This window comes from Neocloeon triangulifer, unplaced genomic scaffold, assembly GCF_031216515.1.
Source record: "Neocloeon triangulifer isolate White Clay Creek 2 clone unplaced genomic scaffold, ASM3121651v1 ptg000014l, whole genome shotgun sequence".
Lineage (NCBI taxonomy): Eukaryota > Metazoa > Arthropoda > Insecta > Ephemeroptera > Baetidae > Neocloeon > Neocloeon triangulifer.
The window spans coordinates 1,005,875-1,016,985 of NW_026775556.1; the positions used below are offsets into that span (position 1 = coordinate 1,005,875).

General features: G+C 40.8%; 3 protein-coding genes across 4 annotated transcripts; 1 reads left to right on the forward strand and 2 right to left on the reverse strand.

Annotated features, from left to right (window-relative positions):
- Positions 1-148: 148 nt before the first annotated feature.
- Positions 149-2,413, reverse strand: LOC132199745 (uncharacterized). The gene is made up of 8 exons (XM_059624699.1): positions 2,288-2,413; positions 2,114-2,219; positions 1,828-2,060; positions 1,586-1,772; positions 1,188-1,351; positions 963-1,134; positions 572-772; positions 149-517 (listed from the first exon to the last, which is right to left on the reverse strand). Exons 2-8 carry the CDS (start codon positions 2,210-2,212, stop codon positions 284-286), a joined length of 1,290 nt encoding a protein of 429 aa, XP_059480682.1. The 5' UTR covers positions 2,213-2,219; positions 2,288-2,413; the 3' UTR covers positions 149-283.
- A 24-nt stretch (positions 2,414-2,437) lies between these two features.
- Positions 2,438-8,131, reverse strand: LOC132199743 (histone-lysine N-methyltransferase SETD2). The gene is made up of 21 exons (XM_059624695.1): positions 7,877-8,131; positions 7,236-7,816; positions 7,086-7,184; positions 6,886-7,035; positions 6,647-6,834; positions 6,437-6,544; positions 6,259-6,387; positions 6,007-6,208; positions 5,855-5,952; positions 5,618-5,804; positions 5,342-5,569; positions 5,116-5,213; positions 4,751-5,055; positions 4,567-4,698; positions 4,328-4,514; positions 4,047-4,273; positions 3,493-3,829; positions 3,281-3,437; positions 3,066-3,228; positions 2,854-3,014; positions 2,438-2,798 (listed from the first exon to the last, which is right to left on the reverse strand). Exons 1-21 carry the CDS (start codon positions 7,995-7,997, stop codon positions 2,574-2,576), a joined length of 4,083 nt encoding a protein of 1,360 aa, XP_059480678.1. The 5' UTR covers positions 7,998-8,131; the 3' UTR covers positions 2,438-2,573.
- A 149-nt stretch (positions 8,132-8,280) lies between these two features.
- Positions 8,281-10,715, forward strand: LOC132200708 (uncharacterized). 2 transcript variants are annotated; one of them, XM_059626379.1, is made up of 7 exons: positions 8,281-8,409; positions 8,805-8,957; positions 9,049-9,179; positions 9,248-9,454; positions 9,525-9,691; positions 9,753-10,017; positions 10,209-10,715. In XM_059626379.1, exons 4-7 carry the CDS (start codon positions 9,299-9,301, stop codon positions 10,320-10,322), a joined length of 702 nt encoding a protein of 233 aa, XP_059482362.1. In that variant the 5' UTR covers positions 8,281-8,409; positions 8,805-8,957; positions 9,049-9,179; positions 9,248-9,298; the 3' UTR covers positions 10,323-10,715. The 2 variants fall into 2 exon arrangements, with proteins under 2 accessions (XP_059482362.1, XP_059482360.1); XM_059626377.1 differs by lacking the exon at positions 8,281-8,409 and having other exon boundaries at positions 8,622-8,957.
- The last annotated feature ends 396 nt before the right edge of the window (positions 10,716-11,111 follow it).

Sequence of the window (11,111 nt, forward strand, 5' to 3'; positions counted from 1 at the left end):
ATATGGATTGCATTATATATTATCAACGTCTTAGTTAAAAAAAAAACTTAACCATAGCTATTTAATTTTCTACAAGATGAAAATTTTATTTTGTAAAAATAAAAATAAGTATTATCTACGTGTGTAGCAAAAACCCTAATAATATTTAATTATCAAGAGAAAAAACTGCGGCTCAGTGCTCAGTTTATTAATAAATAATAAATTATAACAATATTGTTATTAAATAAGAGCAGTGCATAAACATTTGTTACTGCATTCTTTCTGTGTATAAGATTTAAAAAAATCATGCAATTTGACCAGCAACTAGGGCAGTCAAAGCTACAAGAGACAAAAGTATGCACATTGAACGACCTGACACTGGTGTTCCGAAGAGGCTTGGTTTCAACCTGAGGGTGCTGGCAAACAGGAGCAGCGAGTTCAGGTCTTCACTCGACGCATCCATGTACTCGAAGGGCCTAGCTCGAATTTCGTGACCCACTTCTCGGAGGGCGTCACAGTGTCTGCTCAGTCTTGTTGCCTAAACAAATAAAAAATTTAAAACTTTTATAAAATAAAAACAGAAAATTCTAACCATAATGAAAGGGGCAATGGCCAGGGTGGCCCAAAGGATGATCAGCAGGACGGCAAGGTAAACCCTGGTGGATTCGGGCTTTCGAACGATGGTGATTAGACCTGACAGGGCCCAGGAGGCACTGATCAGTGCCAAGACGCAGACGGCAGGTGCCAGTCGGTCATTCAAATGGCGCAAAAGCTCCAGCAACTCTCGAACCTCCTGAATTAAATATGGTCTTCTTTTTATTTCTTGATTGAATTTACACTTCGATGAAATAAAAGTACTACAAAGAAATTATGTATTTATTCTAATCAATTCTAATAACAAAATAAACCAGTAAAAAATTAATTAATTAATATCGGTCATTTAATTAGAGCTGATTTTTTGTTGTTAATTGAATGCATTTTACCCTCATCCAGTCCAAAAGGGACAAAGTGTGTTTGAGAACTCTCTGCTTGAGAGCAGCAGCCAAAAGGGTGAGCAGATGCGCCTGCAGACAGTACCCTGAGACCAGGGTCGACTGAACGGCGTCCTGGACCATCGTTCCGGTGGCCAACAAAGCTCGGATGAAAATAGGATCCCTTTAGAAATTTAATTTTTTAAGTGATGTACAGAAAAAAGAAGGAATTCTTACATATAGATCCAGCGGAAGTTTGGAGGGTTGAGGATCAGGGCCAGGGAAAAGGTGACAACGGACATGACAAGCCACACAGAGGCCATGGCCAGCAGAAGCCACAGAGATCTTGTCACCTTCTTCGGCTGCACCACACCACCGGGTGGACAGGAAACAACAAAAACCTATTCAAAGAGTTTAAATTTAATTTAAAATTAAGAAAATATTGAAGTTCAGAGAGTAATAAAATTAAAAGGATAGATATAATTAAATTTAATATAATTCAAATTTTTAATTTAATTTTACACCCAATTATACATCATAACTTCGGAATGTATCCAATTTTAATATTGGCGTTTGAATAAAAAAAAAAAAAATGAAATTGTTATTTGTTTAAAAAAAAAATGAGCACAATTTACCCTCTCCATCAAATTAGGCAACTGCTCGATGTCCTTGATTCGAAACAGATAGAGAACGTACAAGTAGGTGATCAGGTGGAGAATGCTCGGAACAACAAAGTTTGAGACCAGTTGGGTCAAAGGACACTTTTCCTCCCACTGCTGAACATCGTTGCCGTTGATTTGTCCCAAAGGCCCGAGGTCTCTCCTGAATTTAGAATGTGATAATTTTTCATTTATTTTCATATTCACATCAAACTTGCCGAAAGCAGGAGAGGAACTGCAGGCCGTAGCCGAGCACCAGGAGGATGAGGACAAGACCCAGGTGCAGGAAACTGAGTGAAGTGACAAGCCAGCAGGGACAGGAGTTGGTCAAGGTCAAAGGTCGCAGGCCGACTGCGGCCAGCAGACGGAAGTAGGGCACAACGACCCGCAACTTGCAGTGCTTCAGGGCTGCGGCGACACCTTCCTCAGGCATGGCAGTGATTTCGGCAATCTGGAGAGTGATTTAATTTGCAGGATTTGATCAAATTAAGGAAAAGCTAATACCTCACTGCTGTTCAAAATGTCAACAGAGTTAGCAAAACTCGGCGAGAAACTCTTGGACAGGGGAGTTTCATACTTTCGGGCGTCTGGAACTGCTGCCATGGTTTTTCTTATCAACAAAAAGTTACAAAAGGTTTAAAGGTTCACTGAAAATCATCAAAATTAAGATAATCTTACCTCGTCCGTTGACAATTCACTATTTAGCATAGAATATTCACCAGTGTGGTTCACTAGACAGGCTGTTTACCCATGTGATATGTGCTAAAATTTATAACCTTGCATGGCATTTGGTATATGTGTACAGCAATTCACAAAATTCGGAGCATGATAAAAATTCCTGCAGCAATCTTAGATATATGCAAACCTATCTCGTCTTTTGTTCCACAATTATTTCAAAGGAGTTACGAAAAATAAATTAGCACTTTCTTTGATCAAATTAAATTAATTATTTGAGTTTGTAACATCACATATCCTCATCCTCTTTCACTGAATCATCATGTTTTTCACCTCCGGCAGCACCTTGACTTCTGCTGTGCTCCCGTTCCCGCTCTCGAGAGTAGAGCTCGCCAAACTTAGCCATATACTTCTTGATGTACTCGCGGGCCTTGTGCTTGACGCTGTCATTGCAGGCCAGGTCACTCACTTTGCGGCAGTGCTTCAGTTCTTTCAGCATCACAAAGTTTGTCAACTACAGAATAAATCATTTTAAAAATGAGAGTTAATTTGGCAAAGTTTAAAAAAACCTTTCGTGCAAGATGTTTGAAATCTTCACTGGAGGTAATTCGGCCCTGCTGGCATTCAGGTTTGTGGTAGGGGTTCAAGGTTGACACAACAGTGGAGGCCATTTTTGCAAGGAAGTCTTCCTTGATTTTCTTCTCGGCCTCGGCATCCACATCGCCACCTGCTAAATATTCTATTGAATTTCATTTTTTACAAAATCTCTTTAATAATTTACCTGCTGGGGTTTTTATTTTTATGGTTCGTTGTTTTTCCTTGGACTTTTCTTTGAGTCTGTGCTGCTTCATGAGAGCAGCCCGTTTTTCCAGCCTAAGCTGCTCCTTGGCCTTTCGAATTCGAATCTTTGAGCTTTCCGTCGGAATGTCTTCCTCTCGACGAGGCTGCGGAAATCACTTTAAATAATTTTACCATTTAAATAAAAACTGGACATACACTGATGATGATGAGCTCTTTGATGAGTCCAGAACGCCGCCTGGGCTCCACTTTTTTAGACTCCTCTTCCCCCTCTTCTGCTCCTTCACCTGTCTTTAATTTGAGACCTTCTTCACCAGGTACGCAAGGTTCAGCCTCCGGCTCCTCGGCCAAACTTCTAAAATTCACAAAATATAAAAATCCTTTTCAAAAACACATGAATATTCAATTACTGCTCTTCTTGGTCAGATTCGTCATCGCCTTTCTTCCCCTCTTCACCCTCGGAACTTTCAGAATCACCCTCGTCTCCTGATTCATCGCTGCTTTCCGTTTCACTTGAACTGCTAGATTCCTCAGATGAAGTCAGACTGCCGATGGTTGGAATCAAAGAGGGAGGTTCCCACTGAGGTACTCGGTGCTTGATGTGGAAGTAGTAGGGAAGGCCTTGTTTATTATAGGCAGCCTTCCACTTGGGAGGCAGAGGCGCAATGGGGATGTGGTGCACTTGGTGCCACACAGAGGGGTCGAACTGAGGCTGCACCACAATAGGCTCGGCTGGTGACTTTGCAACTGAAAAATTTTTCTATTAAGATATTTTGCAGACCAAAACTTGGGAAAGTATATATTAAAAATTATTTGTTGAAGGTATAATAATTTTAAAAAAAATGTAAATTTATTTATTATAAAAAGATATTAAGAGAAAGGAATCGTTCGTTCAGTTTGCCTTTAAAATTGTATTTCATTGAAAATTTTGAAATGAAGGCAATTTATATATATTATTTTGTACCTGGAGGACCTTGGAAGGCGTGCCAGGAGTTGGTGGCTGGATTGAAAAAGCAGGGCACGCCATTGGCGTCCATCAGTATGTGAGGCTGCTGCTGTTGTTGCTGCAAGATTCGCCGCCGCTCCCTTTCCTGCTCCATCCACATATGCTCCCTTTTGGCCCTTTCCTCTTGTTCCACTCGCTGGGCAAAGAGCTGACGTCTCTCAAACTTGCTCATTCCACCAAACATTCTGAATCATGAAGGTACAAGTTAAATGCGAAAATGACACAAGAGAGAAACAAACTTGTCCTCAGGACGTTCGAGCCTTGGCTTTCTATTTTCATCCTTCAAGTCTCTCCTTTTGAAGCCAGGGTAGGTGGTCAGGGAGGAAGTGGTGTTTGCGCCGCGGTATCTGTCTCGAGCGCGGTCACTGCTTTCGGAATACTCTGCTTTGTACCCCCTGTTCTCAAGGTACTTTTGGTAGCTTTGCTCTGCAATGGAAAGTGTTAAAACTAAATTTCAACTGCCTGTTTTTTTACCTACCAGCTTCCCTCTCATGCTCTTTCATCTGTTCCTTTTTCACCTTCTTGGGAATTTTGAAAATTTCTGGCAACTGTCTCCACGCTTCCAAAAGTCGCTTGGCAATTTCGTTTTCAGCCGCAAGTCTGGCAGCATCTGATGTATGAAAAGTTTAATGTTATTCAATCACTCATTTAATAATTTTTACCACTCTTGGCTTTGGCAACTAGAGCTTCGCGCTTTTCCTTTTCAACATCCACTTCTTCTACTTTTTCATTTTCCTCTGGAGGTTTCTCTTCTTGAGACTCGGCTTGCTTTTCAGGTGGAGAAACATCCATGGGCTCCTCTGCCTTCTCCACATCTTTGGGAGCTTCCTCCACTTTGGCAGAGTCCTCGACAGGTTCGGGAGGCACACACTCTTCCATCGGCTCAGTTTTTACAACTTCCTCCTTCTCCGGCTTAGCCTCCTCCTCAGCTGGTGCCAATTCCATCTCAATTTCAACTTCCCTAGGTCTTTGAGACAAAATTTCATTAAATTTCAAAGTACTCATTAAATAGCACAGGAAAAACTACCTGCTTTCTTCCTCCCACTTCTCAATGACCCCAAGGACCTTTGTGTCTTGCAGTAGAGTAATGTTGGTTATAGGCAAAGCCTCTAAAGTTTGCATGATCTAAAATAAAATTGACATTACTTTAAGAATTGAAAACAGTATGAAGAACAAATTTTATTTAAAGATTAGATTTAAATAAATTTGAAAATTAAAAAATCTGAAGTATCATGTTCAATTTTTGTCCTAACCTCTAGACGGAGAATGTTGCCTTCGTCGACCATCCAGCTCCACATGAGTCGAAGACCGTGGTAGTCCAAAAACAGTCTTCGGCAAGGTGTGTCAGTGGATTGCAGCAACTCGAGCAGCCGCTTCCGCTGCTCCTGGTTTTCAACCCTGACCATCAGTCTGCTGAAGTTGAGCGTGTTCTTCTGGTTCTTCAAACCACCATTGCAAAGCTTCTGCACGTCATTCTCCAACTGAAAAATCCTTTATCAGAAAGAGAAGTTTTGAAATTTTTTGCTCACGTCTTGGTCTTCCAAAAGCTCTTGAACAATGTAGAATTTGGGCTTTGGCTTGGCCTTTTTGTCCTTCTTGTCGGCAGCCCTGACTTCTTTCTTGGACACAGTCTCCTCTTTTTCCTCCTTGTCAGGGTCACCACCGATCCAGCCTCTACAGTTGGTAGCCTCACAGTAACAACGCTGCGCCTCTTTGCTAAATTTGATGGTTGAATATTTACCTAATTAATAAAATAAAAGTTGTACCCATAGCGCTGCAGTTGGTAGTCAAATGTGACTTCCTCCCCAGCCGCAATGTCTTTGATGGAAAAGAAGCCAATTCGTAGCTCACCATTTACTGTCCACTACAAAAATATTGAATTTTAATATCAAGCTTTGTTACTTTTAAGATTAAATACCTTTTGAGTTTCAGCGTTCGGGTCACAGCTGTGGTTGATGAATCTAGAGTTGTTGCCTTTGATGGTGGCATCGATGATGGCGTCAGACTTTAAGGCCATGAAGTAATAATGTCTGTTTTTGTCATTGGCGTAGTCCTCGGCTCGTCTCTGAAACTCGTACGGATCCAAAACTTCGCCCACATACTCGGAGAGAAACGCTCCACTGGGATTTAAAATTCAGCAAATGGATTTTTAAACTAGAAATTAAATAACCCTTCAATATTTGCCAACGCCTGCAGACCAAATCCTTTCTTTTCGGTGCGGAAAACCTGAATTGGAGAATATTCCATCTTCTGGAAGCGTTTGTTGGAACATTTGTCTCCCAGTGGACAACGAGGACCACTGCAAATATCACAAATTAATTTCATATTAACTGGAGACATAAATTTACCATTCAATCATGAGCATCCGATTGAGGCAGTCTTCTCCGCATCCCATCTCATCATCATCAACAGGTTCGCACTCGCATATCATCCCTTTTGTTTCTTTGTTTGTAGTTCTGAAGATTAAATCAAGTTTAAAATTAGAAAAGGTTCTTACAAAGTTACATGAAATAAAGAAACAACAAAATTTTAAAATTTAATTCACTTTAAGTTTTCACCTTTGGGTCAAATAAACATTCTTCTCCACCTTTTTGAAATTTCTCAATTTCTCCTCATCAGCCGTGAGTGGCAGGTGCACCTTGGGTGCTGTTGGCACAGGAGAGGGGTTGGGACTTGCTCCTGGACTTCTAGCCAGGCTGTTTGATCCCATTTCTAATTCACTCGAGCGCCTCCAGCGAGACTTGACCTGCATACAAAATTGAAACCAAAAATTTCATAGAATCGGTTGTGATTAAACCTTGACCGGTTTGACGCTGCTCGAAACTGGAGCGGTCGGAGTAGGAAAAATTTCCGAAGTTTCTTTGCTGCAGCCAGTTTCAGTTCCTTCCTTGGCTTCCCTTTCTCTCTCTCTATCCTCCTTGCTAGGCCTCACTTTCACATTTGACTCCTTTTCACATGTTTAGTTATAATCACATTTCTTTATTTCAAAATCCAAACCTGAATAATTTTAATTCGAGAACTGCGCCTCCTTGCATTCTGAGGACTTTCAGGCTCGGGAATTTTGGCTTCAGTCTTTTCTTTTTTCTCTTCCGCAGCCTGAAATAAAAATATGATAAAAAACATATAAAATTTCCCGAATTAATTTACAATCATAAGAATTTTTTCCTCTTCTTCGTCAACCTTTTGCTCAGACTCTATTGTTAATTTTTCAAAATTTTCAATTTCTCCCTTCAACTGCTGACTACTTTCCTCTTGTTCTTTGGCTACAGTTGCTTCATTTGTTGGAGGAGCGGCGCTACTCGAGCTGTCGTCCTCGGCCATGCAGACCACCGTCTCCTCAGCGACCGCCATTTCCACATCCACTTCTTCATGCTTAATTTCCTCAGATGCGGTGACCTCGACCTCCATCGTGCAGGTTTCAATGACGACCTCTTCGACAACACTGCTGGGAAGCGGCACCTCAGCCTCCACTTTAGTCGCCCACTCGGACGGCTGCTCGCCAGACGAACTGGATGGCGAAGAACTGTGCAGAATGCGGAACTTGCCAAACTTCTTGCTGTTGCTGGCCGGCGGAAGGGACTCGTCGCCGGTCTGCGACGTCGTCGCGTCTTGCGACTGCTCGTCGGCAGTCGAAATCGACGACGACTGCGACTGTTCCTCTTTAACGACGGCGTCCGGCTGGTCCGGCACCGCCGCCGCAACGACAACGGGGTTCTTTCGCGGCCGACCTTTGAGTAAAAGATTTAGAAATTATATATCTTTAATCTCCGAGATTAAAGTTAGCAAACCTCTGCCTCTTGGTTTGGGCTGCTCTGCGGAAGACGGACCTGCGGCACCGGCAGGGCTGCTGGTGGCCGCCGCCGCGGCCGCTCCTCCTCCTCGACCGCCGGCTTTCTTCTTCCTCGCCATTTTCTCACTCAAGGCAATAGCAATTTAACAGGCTAGAGGTTCATTTTACCATTTTCCGGTCAGAAAAATCATGCCAATGTGAACTTCTCCCAGCTTCAGCGATTTATTTTGTTTTTTTTTATTTGTTTGAAAATTGATTCCAGTTTCTACCGCTAGGAGGCTGCACTGTTGTTGCTTGGCTGGCGCGGGAATATTATCGTCTTGAGCGCCACTTCCCCCCCCTCCCTCCCCCTATATCTGACACATTTTAGCCATTTTAGTGTACATAAATGTAGTACATAAAGACATCATAATGCACATACGTGCATTATATGATCCGACATGATCCATGCTTATTGCTTATAGTAGTTTGTAAATAATTGTATCCTTTGTGTGTATCTCATTTATCTCCATACTTCCATTTGGAATGCAGGTTAGAATACGAATTCCACTTACAGACTCCGCCCTTTTCTTTTGTGTTTTGCATTGCAAAGTTGCAAACTTGTTGCGGAATGGAATGCGAATGCGAAGCAAAAGAGGAAAGAGGTGGAAGAAGAGAGAAGAGAGGAGCGAAATGTTGAGCAAAATTAAGGAACGGCGCGGCGGCCGCGGCGCACGCAGATGACGCAGACGAATCTGCTCACTTTTATAACAGCAGACTGCTTTCACGACGGCATAAAAACGGCATTTGTTCGTGCCATTATGCCATATTCGTTTCGTGATTCATCTTTTCATAGCTGCAGTCGCTAGCGCGTACCGTGCCAATCTCTAAAACTGCAGCGGGCTTTTATATTTGCGCTCTGTACATGAATCCATTTCCTAGATTAGGCGATCAATAGTATGGACCTGGAGGTTTCGTTTGAGGAAAGTCGATTCTATGATTATTTCGGCGTGGCCAAGAACAAAATGATGGCTTTGGAGAAGGCTGATTTCGCCGATCATTGCTCATTCCTCGTCGGCCCGGACGACGGTTGCCGGCAGGTGCGTTTCATTTTAATACTTGCTGATTTCGTCTACCAAATCGAGATCTAATAAATCTAATTTTACTTTTTATAATCGCTTCTTCTCGCAGTGTTTTCATGCCAACAAATTTGATTTACGAGCAGCGAGCATGTATTTTGAGCAGTTATTTCTGAACCTGACAAATCCAGGACCCATCGAAATCAAGAGCGTCAAACCCCCCATCTTCAAACTGGTCATGGAGTAAGTTTCTTGCTAATGTTTTTAAAATTAATTATAGTAAATTTTCTGTCATATTTTTTTGCTCATAGATTTGTGCATGTGTGCCGTCTGCTGACGGTTGTGAACACTCCGAAGGAGACATGATCGAGTTGGCCAAAGCTGCTGACGAGTTTTTATTGCATGATTTGGGGATTTTGTGTTCAAACATGCTGAAACCTCTTCTTTCTCCCAATACTGTGTGGAGCATTTTCGGCCAAAATCAAAAGAACCGATTCATCAGTGAAGCTTGCAAAAAGGTTCAAGTTTAGTTTTTATGTGAGATCGGAAATTAATAATTTGTAATATTTATTTGTATAATATTTTCAGTTCTTGGAGGAAGAGACTGACACATGTCTTAACGATGCAGCTTTTCTAGAAATTGGTTTGGAGACTTTGATCTCTTTCCTCAACTTAAACAAAATGAGACTCCAGTCAGAAGCAGAACTTGTGTCTGCCTGTGTGAGACTGGCAAAAGCAAAAGGGGATGATTCAAGGTACAATTTTTGTAATTTGCTTATTTATGCCGTTAAAAAGATCAAATTTATGTTATTTCAGCTGCAGTGCTTGGCTCCGTTTGGCAATTCCACAACTCCACCTTTTCACTGTGCCGGAGATTGACCTTCTGCAAATCTCCGAGTGGCTGACGAATGAGGAAAGAATCTACATTGCCATCCTAAACAGTCAAAGTGTTTTGCTGAAAGGAAAATTTGCTCTATTGAGTCCAAAGTCATTCTCCCCAATTTGTGGTGAAAATAGATATTTTACAACTAACGTCAGCAGAGGGCACGTCTTTGCATTTACAAATCAGCTTGAGCCTATGGTAAGGAGGCAGGCCAAAAAGGCCTTTGTATTAAATTTTGGTTTTGCTTCATATTTAAAGTTGTTAATTAAACCAAACTTTAAATATTTTGTATACGTGAAGCTCAATTTTTTTTTTAAAGTTCCAAATCATTTGAAAATTTTAATCAATTATTGTGCTTATTTTATCCCTCTTCATTTAAATTACTTTAGACTGGACCCAATGTAAGGCCATATAATTCTGAAGATGCTCACTTTGGACAGTTTGAACCGTTTGAACACGGCATGCAGATGAAAGGAAAGAAGAAACGAAAAATGTGGTATTAAGATTAATTGGGAAAACCTGCTCAGATGACTTGAGGTATATTCAGTCGGCACTACTCCGGCCTGTTTATTTATCGCGGACTACTATCAGTTTATATATGCACCAGAGAGAAGATTTGGTCATTTAATTTGGTTTTTGGAATGTTCATTTTGCCGTCATCTATATATTAAAGTTCATTAAACTTAAAACATATTAGCCGAAAAACTGAATCGGCTGCAAGAATTCTTGCCTTAAGGCTTCTCTTTCAAGTGATTATTATATCTCATTTAAGTGACAACACTAGCAGAAAGAATAAAGAGTTAAATGGTACCAAATTTAACATCTTACTTCGATAAAATCTTTGTACCTTTGTATGAATTAATGAATGCAACAACATTTGCAATTTAAGCAAGATGCAAACCGATGCAAACCAATGTTAACATTGTATTCTTCAATTGAATAAAATTTGTCTTCAAAACGGAATTTATTCATTCTCGGCTAGGAAAAATTATTTCTCGAACAATCTTTTCAATCTTCAACAAAACCTTCAGTATGATCAACGACGACACTCTGCGCCATTAGTTGATGTAAAGCACTTACAAATTGAAATAATATAAGTAGTGTCAATATATTTTTTAAAAATACACTGGAACTTTGTATGTGCCAAGTTAATTAACAGAGTCTAAGCCAAGAATTTTAATTTGATTGGCGCAGGAGTGGCAAATTATTAAAATCATTTTTTTTTTACATGATTTTTAATAAAATTGAACATATAAGTAAAAATGGAAAATTATAATTTTTGCAATGGGGGC

Coding starts and splice junctions, on each gene's coding strand:
- LOC132199745 (XM_059624699.1), bottom strand. CDS start 2,212: ATGGCAGCAGTTCCAGACGCCCGAAAGTATGAAACTCCCCTGTCCAAG. Junction 2,061..2,113: donor ACATTTTGAACAGCAGTGAG/GTATTAGCTTTT, acceptor ATCACTCTCCAG/ATTGCCGAAATCACTGCCAT. Junction 1,773..1,827: donor CAGTTCCTCTCCTGCTTTCG/GCAAGTTTGATG, acceptor TTCTAAATTCAG/GAGAGACCTCGGGCCTTTGG.
- LOC132199743 (XM_059624695.1), bottom strand. CDS start 7,997: ATGGCGAGGAAGAAGAAAGCCGGCGGTCGAGGAGGAGGAGCGGCCGCG. Junction 6,209..6,258: donor GCGTTGGCAAATATTGAAGG/GTTATTTAATTT, acceptor TTTAAATCCCAG/TGGAGCGTTTCTCTCCGAGT. Junction 4,699..4,750: donor AGTTGCCAAAGCCAAGAGTG/GTAAAAATTATT, acceptor TTCATACATCAG/ATGCTGCCAGACTTGCGGCT.
- LOC132200708 (XM_059626379.1), top strand. CDS start 9,299: ATGATCGAGTTGGCCAAAGCTGCTGACGAGTTTTTATTGCATGATTTG. Junction 9,692..9,752: donor GCAAAAGGGGATGATTCAAG/GTACAATTTTTG, acceptor ATGTTATTTCAG/CTGCAGTGCTTGGCTCCGTT. Junction 10,018..10,208: donor CAAATCAGCTTGAGCCTATG/GTAAGGAGGCAG, acceptor AAATTACTTTAG/ACTGGACCCAATGTAAGGCC.